Genomic DNA, 23,471 nt, shown 5'->3' with positions numbered 1-23,471 from the left:
ACATATGAGCAAGGGGGTCACAGTTCAAACCAATGCAAATTGAAATTCTTCTGAAATTGTGAGAGTAACTTTAAATCAAACTGCCATAAAACTGCTTATACTAAAACTCAATTTTTTTGGAAAATAGAGACACAATTTTACTGAACATAGAGACATATAATTTATATAATTATAATGTATACATATATATATATACACATATTAATGTGTGTGTGTGTGTGTTATGGGCTGAATTGTGTCCCCCCCCAAATTCATATGTTAAAGTCCTAACACCTAGCACCTCAGAATGTGAGTGTATTTGGAGATGGGCCTTTTAAGAGGTAATTAAGTTAAAATGAGGTCATAATGGTGGGCCCTAATCCCGTGACTGGTGCCCTTATTAAGAAGAGATTTGGACACAGACATACAGAGCAAAGACCATGTGAAGAAACAGGGGAAAGATGGCCATCAATAAGGCAAGGAGAGAGGCCTCAGGAGAAACCAACCCTGCTAACACCCTGATCTCAGATTTCCAGCCTCCAGAACTGTGAGAAAATTTAGTTCTGTTGTTTAAACCACTCAGTCTATGGTACTTTGTTATGGCAGCCCTAGCAAACTAATGCAGTGTGCATGATTCAAAATATAAGTGTTACTCATGTCAGCTAGAGCCACCCTTACCACATAACGTCTCGTTTCATAGATTGTGGAAAATCTAAGGTTCTTCCAAAGAGTCTTGTGAGCTCCTAGGGACTAGTGTCCTTCTAGCTTCAACCTCCTGCCTCTCCTGAATTACTTCAGTTCAGATGTCATTTCACAGTCTCCAACTATGTGGTCCTTGTCCTGTGCCAACCTAGGGTGGACGTCAGGTCTTTCCACTAATTTCCATCAAAATAACATAAAATAAAGTAAAATGCTAACAACCACCAAAAACAAAACAAAAATAAAAATCCACCTTCATACAAGGTAATTGTGAACATGGCAGACTTTACAACCCAGAAATGCAAAGAACTTAAAATTGAACATTAGCTCTCTCTGCTCTAGTGTAGTCCCTTAGCCATTTCCACAAGTGGGAGACCCAGCTTCCTGCCGTGTTCTAATGTTATAGTTCTTGATCTCTCTCCTCCTCCTCCTCCTCCTCCTCCTCCTCCCCACAACCTCCTCCTGCTCCTCTTTCCTCCTGTATCCCTCCCTCTTTCCCTTCCTCCCTCCATCCTCTATATACCCTAATCTTTTCGACTCTTTTCTTGGCTCTTCCCCCATCCCCAGCAGTTTGGCTATCACTTTTTGTGAGTTTGGCTCACGTTCTCAGGATCCCCTTTTCTACCTCAAGCAGCTAATCAAACTATTTTCTCAAAGACAGTTCTCTTCTTCAGAGAAACCCTGGAGCCAGCCGTTAAAGTTACATAGTTTTATTCCTGCTATATTATATTTAGCCAAGTTACTGTAAAGAGCGAAGGTAATTTTTCAAGTTGTTTTTCCACCTTGATTCAAAAAGAGCTAACATCACGAATTTAACACCATCTAATATCAATATGTTACCCTTCTGTATAACCTCCAAGTTGACTCAGACCTAAAACCTCCATTAAACCTGTTGGAATTTATTTTAAAATTTTGCAGTCCCATTGGAACTTTTAACCACACATATGAACTCTGAACCTTATTTTTTCACCCGTCAACTGTTGCATTCAGTAAATGATTTAAACTACAATTTCAAAGAGGAGGGTTTGTAAGCTAAGAAACTTGTACACTTGTCACATTGTGTATGGAACATAGGAAAGAAGGCTTGGTGTTGCCTTTATTCAAAAGATCTTTCACACAATTATTATGTGTTGCTGTAGATTGCCTAGTTGAAGAATGTCAGTTTATGGTTTGAGGAAGAAAATGAAAATAAATTCTGGTTCAAAACCACTTCTTAGGAAACAGGCTGTTACTGCCACCTGGGGGAGGCTCTTCTGCTTCCTTCAAGAAAGCCAGATGTGCTCCTCAGAGGGACAAATCCGTTCGTGTTTTCTTTGTCATATCCACACAGGAAGAAGACTTTTTAACTTTCTGCCCATGAAGTCATAAGGCCTTCCAGATGTCTCCAAGGTTCCTTCACACAGAAATACATACTGCACAGACTTTTTGAGAGGTACAAGAGAAGATGAACCAGATTATAACCACACGGAGGCTGCTACATTTTACACACTGAGAAAGTATTTTGGAAAAGTATAGGTTATATACTGAGAAGTGGAAAAAATCAAATTCAAGCTTTCACTAACAAAATAAAACCTCAATTTTTAAGCAAAATTTATTCAGCCTCAAGTTATAGTTAATTGTACTCCTTTTCCGAAATGCACTGTCATTAAGATGTGGAACCTGCATGCGCTGACACAGTCATGCTAGTGATTATATCACTTAGGGTAAGACAATCAATTTCACACACATGGAAATAGCTGGGAGAATTTTCTTAGAGAATTTTTGTATTTATGAACTAAATTCTGTTATGAAGTCAACGTCTATTTATAGCATGTATATTATATATCTATTTGTTGAAACTTTTCGTACAGTAGTGATATGGTGCTCCCCAATTACAATGGAAAAAATTGTGACCATTGCTTCTGAATGTCTAGTTTCTGTTTAACACTTGCCAATCTTGCATTTCTTTATGCCGCAAACAAGTTGTTACCTATTAGCAATGCCCTAAAACAAATAATTTAATCTTGGAAATAGAAGTTTCAGGAAGTACCTACTGAAATTATAAGACTGTCAGGTGACATAAAAAAGAAGTTCGTGCTGATTAGAGGAACACGACTAATCATTTGTAGAGAGGACTCTGGTCAAAGATTAACTAAATAAAACACACACAGTCCCAGTCCCAGAGTGGTACAGTAACACAGTCAGAATGTCCTAGTTCACCCCAAGGAGCAACGGTGCCAGCTCCAGGGAAGTCTTTGCAGAGAAAGCATTTTTAAGATTGGAAAAGGTACGTGACATACAGCAAATGGATTGGGATTTCATAATTAATTTTCTGAAAAAATTGCATGTCTGATTGAGGAGTAAGAAGAATCCCAGGTGACTGTGGTGCAGCCGGCACAGCCGAATGAGCTGGGTGAGATGGGGTCACCTTAAGGGACCCCAAAAATGAGTGTCTTCTGTGTGAGGGTATGAGGTTCCTTCCAGGTGTTCGTATTAGAGTCTGGGGAAATTGGGGTGAGGGGCATGAGAGGACAAGAAAGGCCAGAGGCACATAAGACTGTGCAACAAAAGTACAAGTTATAAGCAAAAATAATAAATATGCAATATCAAATGTCTTTATTTCTGAATCAGCAGGTTGAGCATGTTTGGCAATTGGCCAGTAGCTCTGCCTTATGATTGGGGACCTGAACATACCTCAGGGGGCTTCTGTTCTGCACAAAAGGTTGACTACATTTTAGGGGTGTTGCAAGTGGAGCAGCTTCTCCCAAGGTTTTCCTCCCTCCTGACTGAGCTGCACAATTGTTGGGCTTTACTTTCTCTATTAAAGAGCCAATACTTTGCTACGGTGGACCATGGAGATGATTTATTATCTCATAACAGAAATTACAAGTAGTTCTCGTTTTCATCAGAATGTTGCCTAGCTATAAAAAAAAAGTTTAGCAAACAGAAACAGAAGTCTCCTTTAACATTATTCATGTTTCATAGGAGAGAAGCATTCAGGAAGTCAAGAAAGATGATTTGTTGCAGGTGCCACTTGCGTATTCAGGAGTGTGGAGGTGGGGACATTGTTTCAAATGCAAGAAGGGCTATCTCTTCCACTCTTCTGCTCCCACTTCTCTTCCAAGAGTGAATAATTTCAAACACTGCTGCTAGCTTTGTCCTGAACTCAGGAACCTCAGCACCGGTTCCTAAACCAACTCACCCACCACATTGATGACTTAACGTATTCCTCCTAAACACAGTTTCCATTTTCTTCATGTAATTTGGGGGGTTTTTTCCCCTCATTTTCCTGCAATTATTGCTTCCTCCTCCCTTCCTGATCTGTACGTGACTTCTCTCCCCTCTCCCATTGCAAACTACTACTATTATTTCAATCTTCCCTCTGTCGCCACTTCAGTGGGCATTCCTCTATGCCTCAGTCACTATGAATGAGGGGAAAGCAAATCACAGCTAACACGTGGAGCACTCCGGGCCAGGTGGGAAGCCTTGCAGTGGGGAAGTGTAGAACCTGACTGCTGGTGCTGAGCCTTCATTTCTCCACAGCCATGGCAGACGCCAAGAGGCTCATCAACCTGGCCCTCTTCGGCATGACTCAGAGCGGAAAAAGCTCTGCCGGGAACATTCTTCTGGGAAGCACTGACTTCCATAGCAGCTTTGCTCCACGTTCTGTGACCAAAGACTGTCGTCTGGGCCACAGTTGTCACCTCCATGGCTTCATGCGTCAAGGGGGGAAAGAGATAACCCTGCAGGTCCAGGTGCTGGATGCTCCAGGTTATCCACACAGCAGGCTGAGCAAGAGGCATGTGAAATGGGAGGTTAAGGAGGCCCTGGCACGTCACTTCGGGCAAGAGGGTCTCCATCTTGCACTGCTGGTCCAGAGAGCAGACGTGCCTCTCTGAGAACAGGAAGCATCTTCCCCAGTCCAGATGATCCAGGTAATACAAATAATACCATTATTCCCATTTGGAGGACATTATCCCAATAAGAAAGAACTATGAAAAACCTGCTTGAAAGAGTAGTTTAAAGCACGTTTAAACAAATAGTTTAAAACAAGTGCTACTCACATAAAAAAAGTTGGTAAAAAATTACTTGATTTTCCCCACAAGAGTCATTTTTACAATTTCCTTTAGAGGAATTCAGTCAGTCATTTTACAACTGGGCCATAGAAATAAAACTGAGATACTAAACTTCAGAAGTTAACTAAGTCTCAAACCCCTAAGAACCGTAAACCTGAGTAAATTTGTAAGTGTGGTCCCCAGACCACTTGCATCAGAATCAACTGTGCCGCATGTTAAAAACACAGATGTATCCAGGTCCTACTACACAGGATCTCAAGAGTGGAGCCTGCATGTCTGCGTTTGCATGAACTTTACACATGGTTCTTAACAACAGTCAAGTTTCAGAACTACTGAACTAAAATACTGACTTGCATCCATTAAACATCAAGGGGACAAGCTCTTCGAGTTCACCAACAAATGGGCGTTCATTCACCGATTCCATCATGAACACAGTGTTGAGTACCTGCAGAGGGCCCTCCAAAAGCTTACAGTCTAGAAGAGACAAACAGGTAAACAAGCATAAGATGATGTGTAAGTGCCCACGTAGCATAATGTATGACTAGGGAAAGGAGGCCTCACCCAGACTTATGTCAAAGAAAACATTCAGGGGAGACCCATGCTTTATTTATAGGAAAGAAATCAGGAAGTTCAGATGCTTTGCTTGCCTCATCATCTGTAGGGTCAGTAATCGCTCGATTCCAGCCATTGGAAGACACAGGGACCCCAGGGTGAACACAAATAACATGGGACACCTTTGCCTAGTGGCCCATCCCTGTTTGTTCATTTATTTATTATAAGTCGCTAAGTTGGAGGCTTCTTCGGCCAGTCTCAGAGAGGAGCTGGGGAGAGGGGAGAAGTCCTGGGTGTGGCCACAGCTAGGAGATGAGGTGGTAATACCTGTGTACAGTACATACATGTGTATGAGTAAGGCCCACGGACGACCAACAGTTCCCGGAAACTGCTCATGGAGCTGCTCCATTCCATTCAATCTCTTGATTTGCTCATCTGGGGCCACCCAAATTTAACTGCTGGACTTGACTAGTATTATTCAGTAGCCTCGTTAAGTTGCTGAGCCCAGAGAACTCATCTTGACTACAAGGTCCACAAGTAAACTATGTGAAGAGTCGAGAGCAGACATTCTTCATTCAAGAAGCATTTGTGTAAATGCTACTCTTCCTTTGGTCCAATCTCTGATCATGCTGATGTTACACTTAGAAAGACAGTGGACTTTGCTTTAAAGAAAGGTTTTTTCCTTTTTAGTAAAGGCATAAGATTGTTCTAAATAACAGACACACATTTTGTTGTTCAGTAACTGTGCATGTTTCTAAAAATGAAAAAAAAAGCCATATGTGTAATCATAAGAAACTAGCAGAAAAACTTAGGGTGACAAGAGTATAAAAAATAATCCTCATCATCTAACTCCTGAAAAATCAAGGACATGCTGTACAAAAGCAAAGAAGAAGAGATGATTGCAGTTAAGAAACAATGGGAATCTAAGGAAGCCCACAAAGCCCCCCAAACTGTTACAGCCTGCAATTCAGACAATATTTCTGGTAGAAATCAAGCGAGAGGGAACCTGCAGCCATTGCATCAGTGTAATTTTTAAACAGTTTTTAGATTCACTTAAAGGTGCTATTAAATAAACATTTAGCTTACACTATAGATGGATGTAATTCAGTAAATTCAGTAAATGCATAAACAAATACTTCTCAAAAACTAATCTGAATCTTTCCATATGTCTCCCAATGTTTTTCTATGCTGGCCCTATGCTGAGCCAAAAGGTATTTTAAAAGACATATATTTTGAAAATAGATTGTTCCAGTTTTAGGATATAGAACAATATTGTACTCCCCTAATTTTTCTTATACAAATGAATTCAATTCATACATGTCTCTGATCTTTCTAAATGGTATCTGGCATACAGCCTTCTCCTCTGACAACTGCCTTCCTTAAGTCAGTGTCCAATTCAGGAGGTGGAGGCAGAGAGGAGATGCATGGGCTAGGTCAAAACTCAGACCCAGGATATTTTTTTTGAGAATAAATAACTTCTGTCTCCCAGAAATCAGCAGCCACGACTTAGTAGTCCTCAGAGGGGTCCACGACCCCTGGGAGACACTGCAGTCCCAGTCTGGCTTCCACCAGGGTCTCTGGTTGAAGATCGCCTAAGCACAGACTAGCGTTTATGACCTTCTTCCTGAAGGTGCCTCAGATGCTGGTGGCAGCCATCTGGATATGCTCACAGACTGATGGGGACCAGCTGCACCATGTCCGAATATTCAACAGGACCAGCAGCTCTTAGGAGCAAGGAGTTGTTAAGGTCCTCTGCTTCCAAGCACACCCTGGAATTTTTTTTCTTCCTGACTCATGCAAAATGGGGAATGGAATATCTGCCTTCTCCCTTTTCCTTCCCCCTTTCTGGGGCACTGATGCCTGCCATGGAAGGAGTCTGCAGGCCAATGGCAGTGAGTGACCTCTTCTTTCCCGCACCTCTCTGTTGTCTCTTTAAATATCTCTTTCAATTTGTGCTCTAATATTTTACAGAGGGGTTATAGGCTGCCAGCTACTACAACTGAAGTATTTCCCCAAATGCTCTCATTTTCTTTATTTATGTTAGGTCTTCATTAATTTACAGTAAAATGGTGGAGATGTCAGTGAGTCGTCTCCCCAAAATTGGGAAATAAAGGGAGTGATTCATCTGAATGTTATTTGAATATCATTTGAATATTTTTTAAAAATCCACAAATAATGGATCAGAGCAGATATCATCAAGTCTCCTTAAGGAAAGTGCTAGCAGGCAGCCAAACTGCACTAGGAACTGAGTCCAGGAATTGAGTCAAGTCCGTATCCAGTACCATTACCGTAAGGCAGGCTCCCAGCACGTGGTTCTGATTTAGAGTGAACAACTCGACCGTTGACGTCATAGGTGAGTGTGTATACAAAAGGCCCAGAAAAGCCAATGCCAGGCCTAAAAATACCAAGCGAAGATCATGGGCTTAGTTGTTCGATAGGCTTTAGTTGAAAAATAAGCTTTGTTACAATTCTAGGTGTATGTCTACAAATGTTACTGAGACTTTCTTGGCTTCAGTTATTCACTTATAAAATGGTGATAATTTTACCCATGTTAAAAAATTCTGAGGGTTATATTTAATAAATGTAATGTGCTAGGCATTGTGCCTGACTTCCAGTAGGTTCACAGAAAATCACTGTCATTGTTACTGTTTTCATTGCTGTCGTCACTGCACAGACTGTGATGAGTACCCGTTGGAATGAACTACTGGATGTCACAGAGGTCAGAGCATGGGGGCTGGAGTCAGTCACGCCTGCGTTCCAAGCTCCTCTGGGGCTACTTGCTTTGCGACCTTGGGCAAGTAACTTCTCTAAACTTCAGTCTCTTCAGTGGTAAATTGGGGAAGATAATAGTGTCAACTTTCCTGGGTTACATTTGTGACTAATGTCATATTAATATAATAGTAAATTAACTCAGACACTGGCACATGGCAAGCGCACAATAAATGTAAGCTACGTTCATTTTGATTTTATTGCTAGTATTTGTCTTATCCTAATTGGGACATATTATTTGTAGCCTTCTTTGGGATTATCTTGATAGGCTTCAGGAGAAAGTAAGAGTGAAATCAAACTTACACGGCCCTGATTTATAGCTATAGGAACTTCCTTATTAATTTAGAAAAAAATCTGGGAAGAAAATTCACTGGCTTAGTAAGGTTAAACTGAGAAACCCCAATTTAGCAGGAAGGATATGGCCTGGCAGTCAGGGGACCTCTGTTACAGGCCCAGCCCTGCCAACAATCAGCTGTGTGGCTTTGGCCAAGCCGTTTAACGTCACAAGGCCCCCAGATCCTCATCTGTAAAATAAGGCGATTTGGACAGATGATCTCTAAGGCTGAATATTCTATGACTCTGATCTAACGAGGTCTTATCATTCAGCTTTGGCTCTCTGAGAAGGAAAATGTGGTGCTTTAAGTGGAATGAGAGTAAGGGAATAGCATAAAATATAAAGAATGGTCCTTATTGTCTTCCTGTTTCATGATAATTTTTTTCTCAGTTGATGTAATAGTTGGCGTTTTTTAAAGTTTCCCCCTAAAAAGTCCAGATGCTATGATTTCATCAACCACAAACAAATGGGGCAGGGCTGGTGAGGTCCTGGGAAAATGAACATAATTCCCAGAAAACAAAGTTTATATCCTAACTAGTTGTCCCAAAAGGACTTGATGGACTCCTACCCATTAGAACTGTGAAACCAAACAATTCGTGATTGATTGTAAAATTTCCATCTACCTTAGTACTATATTTAAATTATTAACACCAGATAACTTACATTAACTTATCTTGCTCTTGGATTTTTATGTTAGGTATCAATCAGCTGTGATTATTCTTTCTCTGGGTCCATAGAGAACATGTTTGGCCACTAACATGATGACTATACACCAAGCGACATGACTTTCAAATATTCAACTATTTTCTGGCCAAAAATCAATCTAAAGATTATAAGCTAGATCAACCATTCTCTTCTATTTTTGGCAGTAATTCAAAAGTGCAATTTCTCTCACAGTTTAGGACATGAGCATCCTTTCATAAATAATTATCAACGTGTAAAAGCTTCCCAGTGGCTGAACATATGGACTCATAAGTGGTGTCGAGCTTACAAATCTATTATCCTTAGGTGCTTTAACTCATTTTCCCTGAATGATATTATGGTGTAAAGTATAGGAAACCTCTGGTAGAGACAAAGAGGGAACGTGTGAATGTTACAATACAGAAAACCAGGGACTAAAGACACACAGTGAAAGTCATACCATTTAATGCAATAAGTACTAACCCAGCAAGAGAAGAATTCTATGTTATAATGTATAACTCAGGAAAGGACCACTTGAGCCAAACAGTTTATTTAGCAGGAATTTTTGTTATGGCGATGTTTTTAAAATATTTAATGACAAATATGGTCCATGCATCAACCAGTACCCAGAGGGTAGGTCTGGGGGTCGTACTCAAGAGGTTAAGGGCAGTAGCTATTTAATCACTTGTATTAAACATTTCAATATTATGACAATCAATATGAACACATCAGTAATGTACAGGGTGAATATCAGGTCTAGCTCCAAACTTGAGAAATTTCCAGAGACAAGAGTGATGAAGGATCAATAGCTGTACTTGTATAGAAATAAAACCCCAATACTATACAATCCCCAATAATACTCAATCACTCTCTTTACTTGGTATGTCTTCACTGCCCGATAATTCCCTTGTTTATCCCTATGCTCAAGGCATCATCACATGCCAGAAACTTTTCCTGACCCCTCACTTTACCCCCACTTCCCACAGCCACCCAAAGCTGGGCTAAATGTCACCCTCTATAGTGCCAATATATTTGCTATCACAACACATGCAATGATAACAAATTGAAAGAATGTTTTTCCAGTCTTCTTCCGATCTAAGTTTAGTTAGAACACACGAATCTCCACTAGACATAAGCAGGAAATGCATCTGTCTTGTTCCACTCTGTGTCCCTGGAACAAAGTAGACCTTCAATAAATATTTGCAGAAGGAATAAATCACCTAGAGTGCTTGTTAAAATTCAAATTCCCAGGCTCCCTCCCTAAAGATTCTGATGCATTTTTAGCAAGCATCCCAAGTGATTCTGATGTAAATGGCCCAGGAATATTTTTATTCCCAGGACCTAGTCTGATATATTTAGCACTTCATTAATTTTTTCTACCATTTGTATTAATTTTCTAGGGCTGCCAAAACAAAGTACCACTAACTGGGTGGCTTAAGCAACAGAAATTTATTGTCTCTCAGTTCTGGAGGCTAGAAGTCTGAAATAGATGTCAGCAGGGTTAGTTCCTTCTGAGGGCTGTGAGTGAAGGATCTGTCCAAGGATTCTCTCCTTGGCTTATGGATGGCCATCTTTATGTTCACATGGCATTCTCCCCGCAGTCATGTCTTTGTCCAATTTTCTGCTTTATAAGGACACCAATCATATTGGATTAGAGGCCCACTCTAATGACTTTGTCTTAACTAATTACACCTGCAATGACTCTATTTCCAAATAAAGTCACATTCTGAGGTGCGGGAAGTGAGGACATCAACATATGAATTTGGAGGGGGAGGTGCACAATTCAACCCCTAACACGGCTGTTGATTTATTTGGAGCTCTGACTCCTCTTGCAGGAGAGATGTGTCACAATACACTGAATATATGACAAGCTCTGGAGAGGTCTGCTAATTTTCCTATGTCACTGTTAGCTAAAATGTGATGTTGACATTACCCATATACTTAGATGTACACAAGAGCCACGTTCTTTAAAAGTTGGGTTAATTAATGTTTTGCTTATTTGTGTTTTAAAGGCACATAAGAATATACCAATTAAAGTACCTCTTTGAAAAATTCTTTTGTAAAGTTTAGAATTTTTCTGTTGAAATAATTATTCTCTAATGTACTGATCTTGAAACTTCAATTCAAATTTTCTTGAAGCAGGGCATTTTTAGGAGAACTAGAAATATGCAATTATTCTATGGTGTAGACAGACAAATTTTGAACAGATATGAGGAAAAATTTTAGATCTATTCCTTGAGAGAGTCCTCTGAATATAAAATAGAAAGTGCAAACTACAGGCAAATCCATGATAATGAATTACAGAAGAAAAGAGAAGTTTTACAGGAAAATATAATTTGTGTCCCAAAGATTAAACTTCAAAACTGAAGACTAAAAACAAATAAATAAAACCCTAAATCTTCTATTTGAGATGATGGTGAGGTTCTAAATTGCAAATTAATCCAACAGATATTTATTGAAAGTTTACAATGTGCTAGAGGCTTTGATTGATATACAAAGACATAGACCTTGCCTTCAAAGAGCTCATGATCAAGTTATAGAGAGGGATACATAAATAAATAGCTCTGATAAAAGCCAGACTGTATTAGGAGTTATAACTAGTAACCATGATCTCGAGATGTTTCTAATTTTAACTATATTGTCCCACAGTTCCCATGAATATTTTCATATTAGATTTACGTGTCCTGATTCTTCCTTCCTCCCTCCCTCTCTCTTTATTCTTTCCCTTTTTCTTTCTTGTTTTTTTCTTTCTTTCTCTCTCTCTTTTATATCTTTCATTACTTTCAATTTTTCAATATTATAAATACTAATGCATGTTTGTTATATACATTGAAAATGCTTTCCCAAACTGTCTTTCCATTTTTTCAAAATTTTTTTACACCAGAGTTTGTACTAATACCTCTCTATGGATTTGTACTCAACGTCTCTATGTATCAGTTTCTTCCTATCATGATGGAGACAACAGTATATCCCACAAAGCATTATGTTGAGCTTCAAAAGAGATGAAGAATGTAAAGTGCTTAGTATAATATCTGGCACTAAATATTAGTTGTTCTCCCTTCTTTCTTTCTTCTGATTATTAAAGGTCCTGTATATTTCTTGTTATGTTTATTACTAAGCATTTTTTATTTTTCTTGCTATTATGAACCGGTAGCCGCTTTGGAAATATTTTGGTAATAGAAGTGTTTGGAATGGAGGGAATGTTATTTTAATGTCACATTGTCATGATTTCATATAACTTTGGAAATATTCAAAAAAGTTAAATGGTTATTTCTAGATGCCTTACATATTGCATGAACAATTTGCCACATGCTGTTATTTCTGCTTTATATCAGCTTATGTTCACTAACCAAACAAGAATTTATTACATAACCAACTTCCACATATTACTAAACAAAGGAACACTAGTCGATGTTTTTCAACCACATTAGAGGAAGTCATCCTATAAATTGGGTGTGATTCTAGGCATGTGAAGTGAAGAGGATGCGAATCACAATAATATTTTGTAGTTGTTCCAAATCACAAAATGTATTTTGATCTTAGCTTTTCCATTACATGTCATCTGATTAATCAATGGATTGTAACCAGAATATATAATTATAAATCCTTAGAAAATGCTTTTAGTAATGATGATAACACAAAATACCTAGAAAAAAAGATATGACAATTCCCTTGGCCAAGGTCCTCTGACTTAAAGGAGTTCAGTGGTTCTAACAGATTCAGGCTGACAGGCAAACATAAATGATTGCCAAATGTTGTAAATGTAATTATATAAATATCAATATGCAGCATTGATAATATGCAGTTTTCAGGTTGTGTATACATATATTATAACAACAAAATAAATGGAGAACTAAAGTCTTTTTTAGAAAGTCCACCTCTCTCTCTCCATTAGCTTACATTATTCACCCCATCCTCACTTCCCATTACATGTAACAGCTTCTAGAAACATAATGACATACAGATCTGTTGAGTGTCCTGTGTTGGACCATAACTCCTTTGCTCGTTTTTGAGGAGTATAGTCCAAGGTAAATAACCATTGAAATTCTTCTCTCTTTCAGGAACTGCTGGGACATGCTTGGAAGAATTACACTGCCATTCTTTTCACCCATGCAGAAAAAATAGAAGAGGCTGGGTTCAATGAAGATGAATACTTACTTGAGGCCTCTGATACACTGCTAATCCTACTAAATTCTATTCAGCGCAGATATATTTTCCAGTGTAAAAAAGGAAACTCACTTAATGAACAAAGAATAAAAATCTTAGAGACAATCGTGGAATTTATAAAGGAAAATTGTTACCAAGTTCTTACCTTGAAATAAAATTTAGATGAAAGGAAAAGAGCATTGGGTTTTAGAGTCAGAAGCCTGGTTTCAAAAGTGCCTTTGTTGGCATGGCTGTGAACTGTCGAATTCCCGTATGCTGCTGATGAGGGTGTACATTGGTAGAACCACTTCGGAAAACTGTTTGGCAGTTAAAAAGAACAGAAAAGATTCAAGATTTCTAATGCAAATCCTATGACACTCCTAACCATATATCCAATAGAAATGTGTACATTTGTGCACTAAGACATATACATACAGAATGTTCATAGCAATACTGCTCCTAACAGCTAAAGACCGGAAATTACCCAAATGACCATTAACAGTAGAATGGATAAGCACACTGTGGTATATCCACACAATGGAACAGTACACAGTGATGAGAATGAGCAAACTGCAGCCACATGTAACAGCATCAGTGAATTGCCCAGACGCGATGTTGAAAGATGGACGCCAGAGGTAAAAGAGTACACACACTACAATTCCATTTGTATAAGGTTCAAAAACAATCAAAACTAACATAATCTAAACTACTCTACTGTCAGAAGTGTTGGAGTCAAAGGAGGGGTAACCCTGGGGTGGAGGGGACAGTGAGTGGAAGCATGCCTGGGGCGGTTTCTGTTTCGTGATCTGGAGGCTGGTTTCACAGAGTGTGTTCACTTTGGGAAAATTCAACAACAAACACTTCCGATTTATGAACTGTTTAGTATATATGTTATACTTAAAGTTAAAAATGAATAATTTTTATCCATATTTTAAAAACTAGCTCCACTGCTTACTTGACACTAGGCAAGGAAAACTACTGAAACTTGTGACAGCCCATTTCCTCATTGGGAATGCCTATTTCACAGTTACTGTAATGGTTACACAACTCAGCACACGGTAGATGCCCACCAAATGTTCACTTTCTTTTCCACTTTCTCATAAGCTGTGGTTCCTATTTCGGCTTGGAAATACAAGGAAAAACTCAGAGACCAGCCCTGCAGCAGAAGAGAGTATAACAACTGTAATAACTGAGTATGAATAAAGCCTTGAGTGAAGAAGGGTCTTCTCTACTGGAAGGCTGGTCACTTTGGCTTAGTAGAGAGGCTGGTCACTTACTCTCTTAGTAGAGAGGGCCAGGACAGTCTCAAAGGCAGCAGTGAGGACCGAGGAAAATGATTCTTGTCCGCCACAACAGCCAAGTCCACCACCAAGTCGAAGTCGGATCACCCTCACGTTTAACATTTGTGTATGAGCTTTATAGTTTATAAATTCTTTCACTAAGATAGTCTACAATTTATAAACAGCCTGTTTTCATAAAGTTAATTTGTAAATTTTTTCTTTGGTGTGCAATACACTGTATTTTCCATTAGAAACAGGATTACAGTTGGTGGTTATTCTCCCAGACTAGTCCTCAAAAGCCGACTTAATGCTTAATATTACCTGAACTCTAGCAGAAATGGTATTAGAAAGCCTATAACAAAATTTATAAAATGTTTCTATAGGAAACCATAATACAAACTCCAACTTGAAAAAAATTTCTTTTTATTTCTCTGCATGGCCTCCTTCTGTCATTGTGGGTCCAGGATTGTGAAGGGGGAGCCTCAACAATGGGGCAGAGTTTGGGAGTAAAGGAGGAATTGACACTTCCCCGGGGGTTGGTGGCTTGGTGACAGAAAAAGAGATTTAAGGCTAAGTGGAAACTGCAGTGACTGGTGAAAAGGAGAGTGGAAAATTCAGGTTCTGAGTCCTTCATATCCTTCATCCATGTGATGTCAGCTAACTCTTCTAGAACACAAATACTAGTGAGTTTCAGGAAGATGTGTTGTGCAGAACATTAAGGATTCAAGATCTCTGTGGCTGGACTGGCAGTAATGATTAATAGAAGAAAGGTGCCCCTAGTCTCAAAGAGGGAGACTTCTGTGATGTTCTTTCCTGAGTTACTTATTTCCAGATTTGCATAGATATATTACGTAAATATATATATATTACACAAGTCCCTAAGTGTGATCATATTACGTATTTGACTTTCTTTAAGTAGTCTTATATTTTGCTTTTTGGTTCACCTTTACCTCTCTTCTCCTTACATTTCTCCTCCTCATCATGGAAATCAGTCCACTACAAATAGCTCATGACAACAAAGAGCATGGTATGCACCATCTGTGTTTTCTGTACATCCAAACAATCACACACACATGGAGTATGTATATACACATAAACAATCACGCACATGGAGTACATATATACACATAAACAATCACTCACGGAGTATGTATATACACATAAACAATCATGCACACAGAGTACGTATATACACATAAACAATCATGCACATGTAGTACATATATACACATAAACAATCACATGAACAGAGTACGTATACACACATAAACAATCACGCACACAGAGTACGTATATACACGTAAACAATCATGCACACGGAGTATGTATATACACATAAACAATCACACACACACGGAGTACTTATATACACACAATCATACACACACAGAGTATGTATATACACATAAACAATCACACACACATGGAGTACATATATACACATAAACGATCATGGACACAGAGTATGTATATACACATAATCACTCACATAGAGTATGTATACACACATAAACAATCACATGCACGGAATACGTATGTACATATAAGCAATCACACACACACAGAGTACGTATATACACATAAACAATCACGCACACGGAGTACGTATATACACATGAACAATCACACACTCATGGAGTACGTATATACACATGAACAATCACACACTCATGGAGTACATATATACACATGAACAATCACACACATGGAGTACGTATATACACATAAACAATCACACACACTGAGTACATATATACACATAAACAATCACACACAGGGTACGTGCACAAACATAAACAATCACGCACATGGAGTACGTATATACACAAAAACAATCACACACATGGAGCGTGTACATACACATAAACAATCACAAACACACGGAATACTTATATACACACAAACAATCAAAGACACAGGGTATGTATACACACAAACAATCACACACATGGAGTTTGTATATACACATAAACAATCACACACACGGAGTACTTATATACACACAATCAATCACACACACGAGGTACGTATATACACACAATCACACATACCATACATGGATAATGTATATACACATAACCAATCACACACAAGGTGTACATATATACACACAAACAACCACACACCGGGTACGTATATACACACAATCACAAGCACGGGGTACGTATATACACACAATCACACGCACGGGGTACATATACACACACAATCACACGCACGGGGTACATATATACACACAAACAATCACACGCACGGGGTACGTATATACACACAAACAATCACACACACAGGGTATGTATACACACACACACGCACGGGGTACGTATATACACACAAACAATCACACACACAGAGTATGTATATACACACAATCACACACACAGGGTACATATACACACAAAACAGATATACAGCTTTTGTCTTTTTAAAAACCACTTTCATATTATACTCTCCACTGCATCTTTTTTTTCACTTAACACCACCTCATATAAATTCTTCCAAATCTAAAGGGTAGCTTAAATTCACCCCTTTTAAAGGCAATTTACGCAACTACTCCTCTATTGATGTGTATTCCAGGTTTCTGCCACGCAAAGCCATGCTCTGACAACTATTCTTGTACATGTACTTTTATAGAATATTGACTTTTTTTCTGTGTTACATTTCCAAGAGTGGGATTTCTGGGTTGAAGTATATATACACTTTAATTTTAATCTATCTTACCCAATTTCTTTCCATAAATGTTTTAACAAACCTGATTTTCAATGGTTGAGTACCCTTTCCCTATATTCTTGTCATCAATTGGTGTTATCTTAAACACCTAGTGCTAACATCACTTTGATAAATGTAAAACCATATCTTACTATTATTTTAATTTACATTTCTTAGACTTCTACTGAGTTGGAGAATCTTTTTATAAGCAGGTTGGTCATTTAAATTTGCCCTTCTATAAATTGCCTCTTCACATTCTTCCACACTTTTTGTCATTTTTCTATTGGATTATTTCTCACAAAGTTTCTTTGCTTGACCACAACTCTAGTCAGGCTCCTGAACCTTCTTCTGAGCCCATCTGTGCACTTCCTTGTAAAATCCAGTTTTCGTAAGAACCTTGCTAAATCCTTTGGCCAGAACCCTCCACCCTCAATATCTGATGGGGTTCCTCATCTTCCACCACCCCCAGGTGGTGTCTGATCACCCAGGCCTGTCTTCAGCAAAGACCCTGCTAGCTCGGTTTAACCGGACTCCTCCTGACCCTTGACGTTTTCTCATAGTAATTTTCCATCCACTGACTGCCCCTCTCCCTTGGCTGTTAAGTTCCCACCTGCCCACACTGTATTCGGAGTTGAGCCCAACCTCTCTCCCTCAGTGTAAAATCCCACTGCAGTTCTCCCTATACCTATCTCAATGGTCCTGAATAAAGCCTGCCTTGCCAGCTATAACAAGTGTCATTGAATACTTCTTCTATAACACTTCCTGCTTGGCAAATTGGAAGAGCTCTATGTATATTATAGATATTAGCCCTCTATCTGTCCTTCATGTAGCAATTTTTTTTTCAATTCTATTATTTATCCTTTAACTTTATGGTAACTTTTGCCAAACTAAATTTGTGAATTTTCTTATAGTCATACATTTCTATGTACAGGATATGCAATAGGCTTTTAGTTTCATTTCCTTTCAGATGGTTAACCAATTGTATTTGCTCTATTTATTAAATAATACATCCTTTTCCTACTGCGGAAAGGTAGATAGATATATAGAGATATATCTCCTTTACCTATTTCTGGATCTATTCTGGATTCTTAATTCTTTTCCATTATCTATTTTATTTATATTACTGTCCATATCAGAATGATCTAAACAAAAAGGTTTTATATCACTCCTTGATATCTAGGACAATTTTCCCTTGTTTTTCCTTTTTTCAAAATATTTTCTGGGGGCTGGCCCCGTGGCTTGGCGGTGGAGTACACGCACTCCACTACTGGCGGCCCAGGTTCGGATCCTGGGTGCGCATCGACACACTGCTTGTCGGGCCATGCTGAGGCGGCATCCCACGTACAGCAACTGACAGGATGTGCAACTACAACATGTAGCTGTCTGCTGGGGCTTTGAGGGGAAAAAGAGAAAAAAAGGAGGAGGATTGGCAATAGATGTTAGCTCAGGGCCGGTCTTCCTCAACAAAGAGGATTGGCATGGATGTTAGCTTAGGGCTGATCTTCCTCTCACACACACACACACACACACACACGCACGCACAAAAATTTTCTGGCTACTCTCAGGCATCCATTTATATATATTTTCTAATTTCTAAAAAACATTCTTTTGTAGTGTGTATGCTTACGACAAATGACATTTTGTGATATTAAATCTTTCCATGCAAGCATACAAGATGTTTCTCCATCTCACTTTATGTTTATTATTTTATATTACTATATTTCTTGCATTTTTCTTTTCCTTAGTTTTGCTGATTTGATAAAGGTGCTATTAATTCAATTTTCTCCCTGATAATTTGGAAGTTCTAGTCTAATTCACACCCATTAAGGATTATTTCCTTGTTCCTAAATTCAGAATCCAGTACGCACTTCTCTCCTATTGTTTGACAGCAAGGTAACAACTGTTTCTTTCTTTCCCCTCGACTATGAAAAGACCTCTGGAACACTTTCCTTTTCCCCCGTCCTTTTCTCCTTCCCCAGTCCTCCCTAGGGAGAGGGTCTTTGGAATGCTGTTCCTTTCCCCACACTACCGGATTTTGCTAACACAGTTATTTATTTAATTCAACACTCCCCTTACAGATTTTCCTTCTCTTTCAAGTCCCTTCTTACCATTTACATTGAGCATTCCTGGTAGTTGATCACTCTCTTTTACCTATAATGCAAACATTAGAAGGCCCACTCCTCACCAGTTTCCTCCTCTTTTTCTCCCCCATCATCTTTCTGGTTAGTGTGTTTTCCTAGTATACCCTGAATTCCGGCGTAGCATCCCAGAGGCGTTAAATCCCAGGCACGCTCCTCCACGCACTACTTGCAATAGCAATCCCAGCCCTCACAATCCTCAGCACAGTGGACGTCGGAAAACAACGTGTCAGCTGGTAATGGGGTAATGGAAGCAAACGAAACGGTGAGGCACTGAAGTGAACGTCTTGCTGCTGTGCTCCACCTGAAGCTGGGTTGTCCCGCTTTTTCTGGATGACAGTCCATGTGTATCCGCTGAACAAACTCCTTCCTAATTTGCAATCTTTCCTCATGTCCCTCCAGATGTCCAATCTGTATGCTATTCTCCCCCAGAAGACAAAAATCTCTACTAAACTTTACAACTGAAAGCTCTCAACATGTCAGAGGACTGGAAGATAGAACACTTGATACCTCTATGCAGCTGGGGTCAAGTCTCATTAGCACATCCCACCCCAGGGCATTAGTGATTCACCCCAGTTCTCTCCAGCTCTGCCCCTACCAGGGCTTATTCTTCTAGGTGTAGGACCTCAACTAGCAATTTCAGATTTTCTTTCTTTAGTTATATTTATCTATACTCGGCCTTTTTTCATAAAGAATTTGCCTACATTCTCTGTTCTACTGATTTTCAGGCATATTACACTTCTTTTACAAAAGGCTAATGTTTTTAAGTGACATTGTTATTTCCCAGATTCTCACTCAAACTTTATTTAAAAAATAAGTCCCTTTTCACAAGCACCCCAAATTTTTGTTTTCAAACAGCATGTGGTGTCTTAAGAGAAAATGTTATCCTTTCATATGAAAACTAAAGGTTATGGAAAAAAGTTATTTCTACTAAAATCATTCTCTTTTGCTAAATTTATTGAAAGTGACTTTTAGTTTGCATTTTTCATTAATCTTTTTCAAAGAGAAATCAAATTGTGGTGTTGATTTTGGATGACTCCTGCACTGTTCTTTCCCAATTCCCCAGGTGTGAAAAGTTGAGTGGGTTTTAAATTAACAAGTATCAGCCAAATATGTAATCTCAGGGCTGAAAAGTTAAGTGGATGCATATATTTAGAGCATTTATCTCCTGGGATGTATGATATTCTAATGAGGCAATTTACAAACACAAATTTAAAACTTTGTCAGAGCAGCCTTGATATGAAGGCTCATCACATGAATGCCATTGTGGAAATGGGCAGACGTTAATAATTGCTATTTGAACAATTCTGCAGACATTATGTAGCGATGGGAAAGGCGAGAAGAATAGTCAGCCCCTTCATTAAAAAGGATTATTCTTTTTTCTTGCAATTATTGAGCCGTTGGCTTGTTTCTGCTGCTGTTGCTAAGAGCACTAGCCTGCCAGATAGGAAATGATGTTGATGAAGACATGAAATAACAATTACACACATATTTTACTCAAAAATCCAGAGAACTGGGAATAGTGTGTGTTAGGAGCAGGGTGGGAGTAAGGAAGAGGAAGGAAAAAAACAAACAAGGGAATACATGAGGGTGAAAAAATATAATATACAATAATTAATTCACACTCTGAAATTCCAGATGGCTTACTTTCAAACCAACAATTATTTCATTGTTCTGGGTCCTTTTTCCAAATTTTTTTTGAAGTTATACTCCTATGAATTATCTCTGCCAAGACTTATCCAAAGGAAAAAGCGTAACTACAAAAAGTGCAATAAGCAAGACCGTGTAAGTCACTAACTCTTTTGCATTCCAACGAGTTGGTATCCAAATAAGATCTAGTTTTGTATAGAGGCATATTAGCCATCAGCAACTATCCTTCTTTTCATTATTATTGCAAATTTTGGAGTTATCATCCAAGTAGTACTGCAAATGGGGTATAACTATGAGAGTTGTTCCTGGTTTAAACGTCTATCTATCCACCCATCCATCCATCCATCCATCCACCTACCTACCTATGTACCTACCTATCTATCTACATGCAGCACAGTGACCTCCCTCAGAGGTTGGCTGTGGGAGGGACTGCCACTGTATGATAAGTGCCCTCAGCAACAGGGCACAACTCCAAGGATCAAGGCTCATGCTCTTCAGAAGGCAACCGCTGTCAGCAGCAGCCTGGTTTTGCCAGGTGATTCTTCCTAAGAACTTCCACAGCAAAAAGAAAAAACTGGATAAATTCTCTTCGTAACCACTCCAAAGGAGTGTTTAATGATCTCATCTCTCTTTAGAATCTCTTAAATGCTCCACTAAAGGAGGAGTTACTCTAATCTCCTTACATCTCCTTACAGTTTAGAGTTTTTATTTATTACTATCTTTCCCTACAGTTTAAACAAAAGGTAAACCTCTTATTCAAATAAAAGAAGCCACGTGACTCGCTGACGTGGAGGGGAGTGTACTGCAATGGAGAAGAGCACAGGATTAGTACGAGCTGGAAGAAGATCTAGGTTTCAGCTAGTTAGACCTTAACACAGGCATTTAACTTTTCTGTTGATTCTTGGGGGTAAAATGGCTGGTCTACCTCGTGGGAGTTAAGAAATTCAGAAGACATATGCGAAAGTTCTTTGTTAGCTATAAAGCATTACATATCTTAATATAATTCTATAATAAAATCCATGATAGTAGACAGATATTATTAATATTAATATATCCCCCTAAGTTTCCTTAGAGAAGGGCATAGTTATTCCTTAACTAAAATTCTGGAGGGCAAAGCTTTCCTCACAAGACAGCCATCTGCAATATTATTGTTAGTTGAGTTACGTTAATTTCCCTCCCTAGTTTTTATTTTGTATTTTGGTGATAAAGTTTTAGTTTTCACATTGTTGCACAGCACTTAGAACCAGGACTTGTGTCACAATTTATGTAGCTAAAGTACACAGCTAATATTGGGTATTTCCGATATTTTATATATATATTTCTTTTTTAAGGAAGATTAGCCCTGAGCTAACATCTGTTGCCAATCTTCCTCCTTTTTTTTTTTTTTTTTTTGCTGAGGAAGATTGGCCCTGGGCTAACATCTGTGTCCATCTTCCTCTACTTTATACATGGGACACCTGCCACAGCATGGCTTGACAAGCGGTGCATAGGTCTGTGCCTGGAATCCAAACCTGCGAACCCCAGGCAGCCAAAGCAGAGACTGCAAACTTAACCATTGTGCCACCAGGCTGGCTTCCTGACATTTTATCTTTTTAAATGCACAACATATAATTTTCCTGGGAAATTGAGGAGGTATACTCATGACCCTTTAAAGCCCCTGTTATAAGCAATAGTGAGGTGCTCCCCCATTCACCAAGAACTTGAAAGCATGATTGCTTCTATTTATGTTAAACGGACATACCATAGTTAGAAATACCATCTTCCTAGTCTAAGAAAATTGCAAAACTGTTTGAAACTTTATCAACAATAGTAAACCAGTGAAAGGGCATTAATGAACAGGGCTGGCCAACATCTAAATATCCAAAAAATGGATTTCAGTGGGACTGTAAGGAGGGGAGAGTGTTTCAGTAATGAATATTTGTAGTGAGGGAGGAGATACTAAGTCTGGTATAGAGGAACAATCAAGTCTGTTAAAAGACAAGGCCACAGCCTGTATGAAACATTCCTTAAGATACTCTGCTCAATTCATATATACCAAGTAATCTTCTGAACAAGGATTCAACTTCTCAGGAAATGTGATACCAGGAAAGGAGACAAAAGAGATAGGAACACTAGCTTCTGGAAAGGAACATGCCCATCATAAACTGGTATCAACATAATATATATCTCTCATATTCCAGGCATTGGTTTAAGTACTCTATGGGTACTGACACACACAAGCTTCACAACTCTATGAGGTAAGTGCTGTTATCACACCCATCTGACAGATGACGGAAGTAAGGTATATAGAGACTCAACAGTTGCCCAAGGTCACACAGGCATTTAAGTTGTAGAGCCAGCAATCAAAACTCAGTAACCTGGCTTCAAACCCAATCCTACTAAGCTCTCTGGATTTCTTAGCATCCCTGAGAGTCATGTACAAATGCACGGTTTTGGACCTGCAAAGCTAGGACCCAGACTCTGGGATCTGGTTAAACTC

The 23,471-nt window shown here is 38.9% G+C and overlaps 1 protein-coding gene across 1 annotated transcript; it reads left to right on the top strand.

Annotated features, from left to right (window-relative positions):
• The first annotated feature begins 4,202 nt into the window (after nt 1–4,202).
• Nucleotides 4,203–13,391, top strand: GIMD1 (GIMAP family P-loop NTPase domain containing 1). Its single transcript, XM_058550627.1, is given in 2 exon segments — nt 4,203–4,592; nt 13,131–13,391. Coding segments are annotated over 2 exon segments (651 nt in total).
• Nucleotides 13,392–23,471: the final 10,080 nt, after the last annotated feature.

The sequence above is a fragment of the Diceros bicornis genome, chromosome 11 (assembly GCF_020826845.1).
Source record: "Diceros bicornis minor isolate mBicDic1 chromosome 11, mDicBic1.mat.cur, whole genome shotgun sequence".
NCBI lineage: Eukaryota > Metazoa > Chordata > Mammalia > Perissodactyla > Rhinocerotidae > Diceros > Diceros bicornis.
Note: the sequence above shows the minus strand (reverse complement) of the source record. Positions and strands in the feature narration are given on the sequence as shown.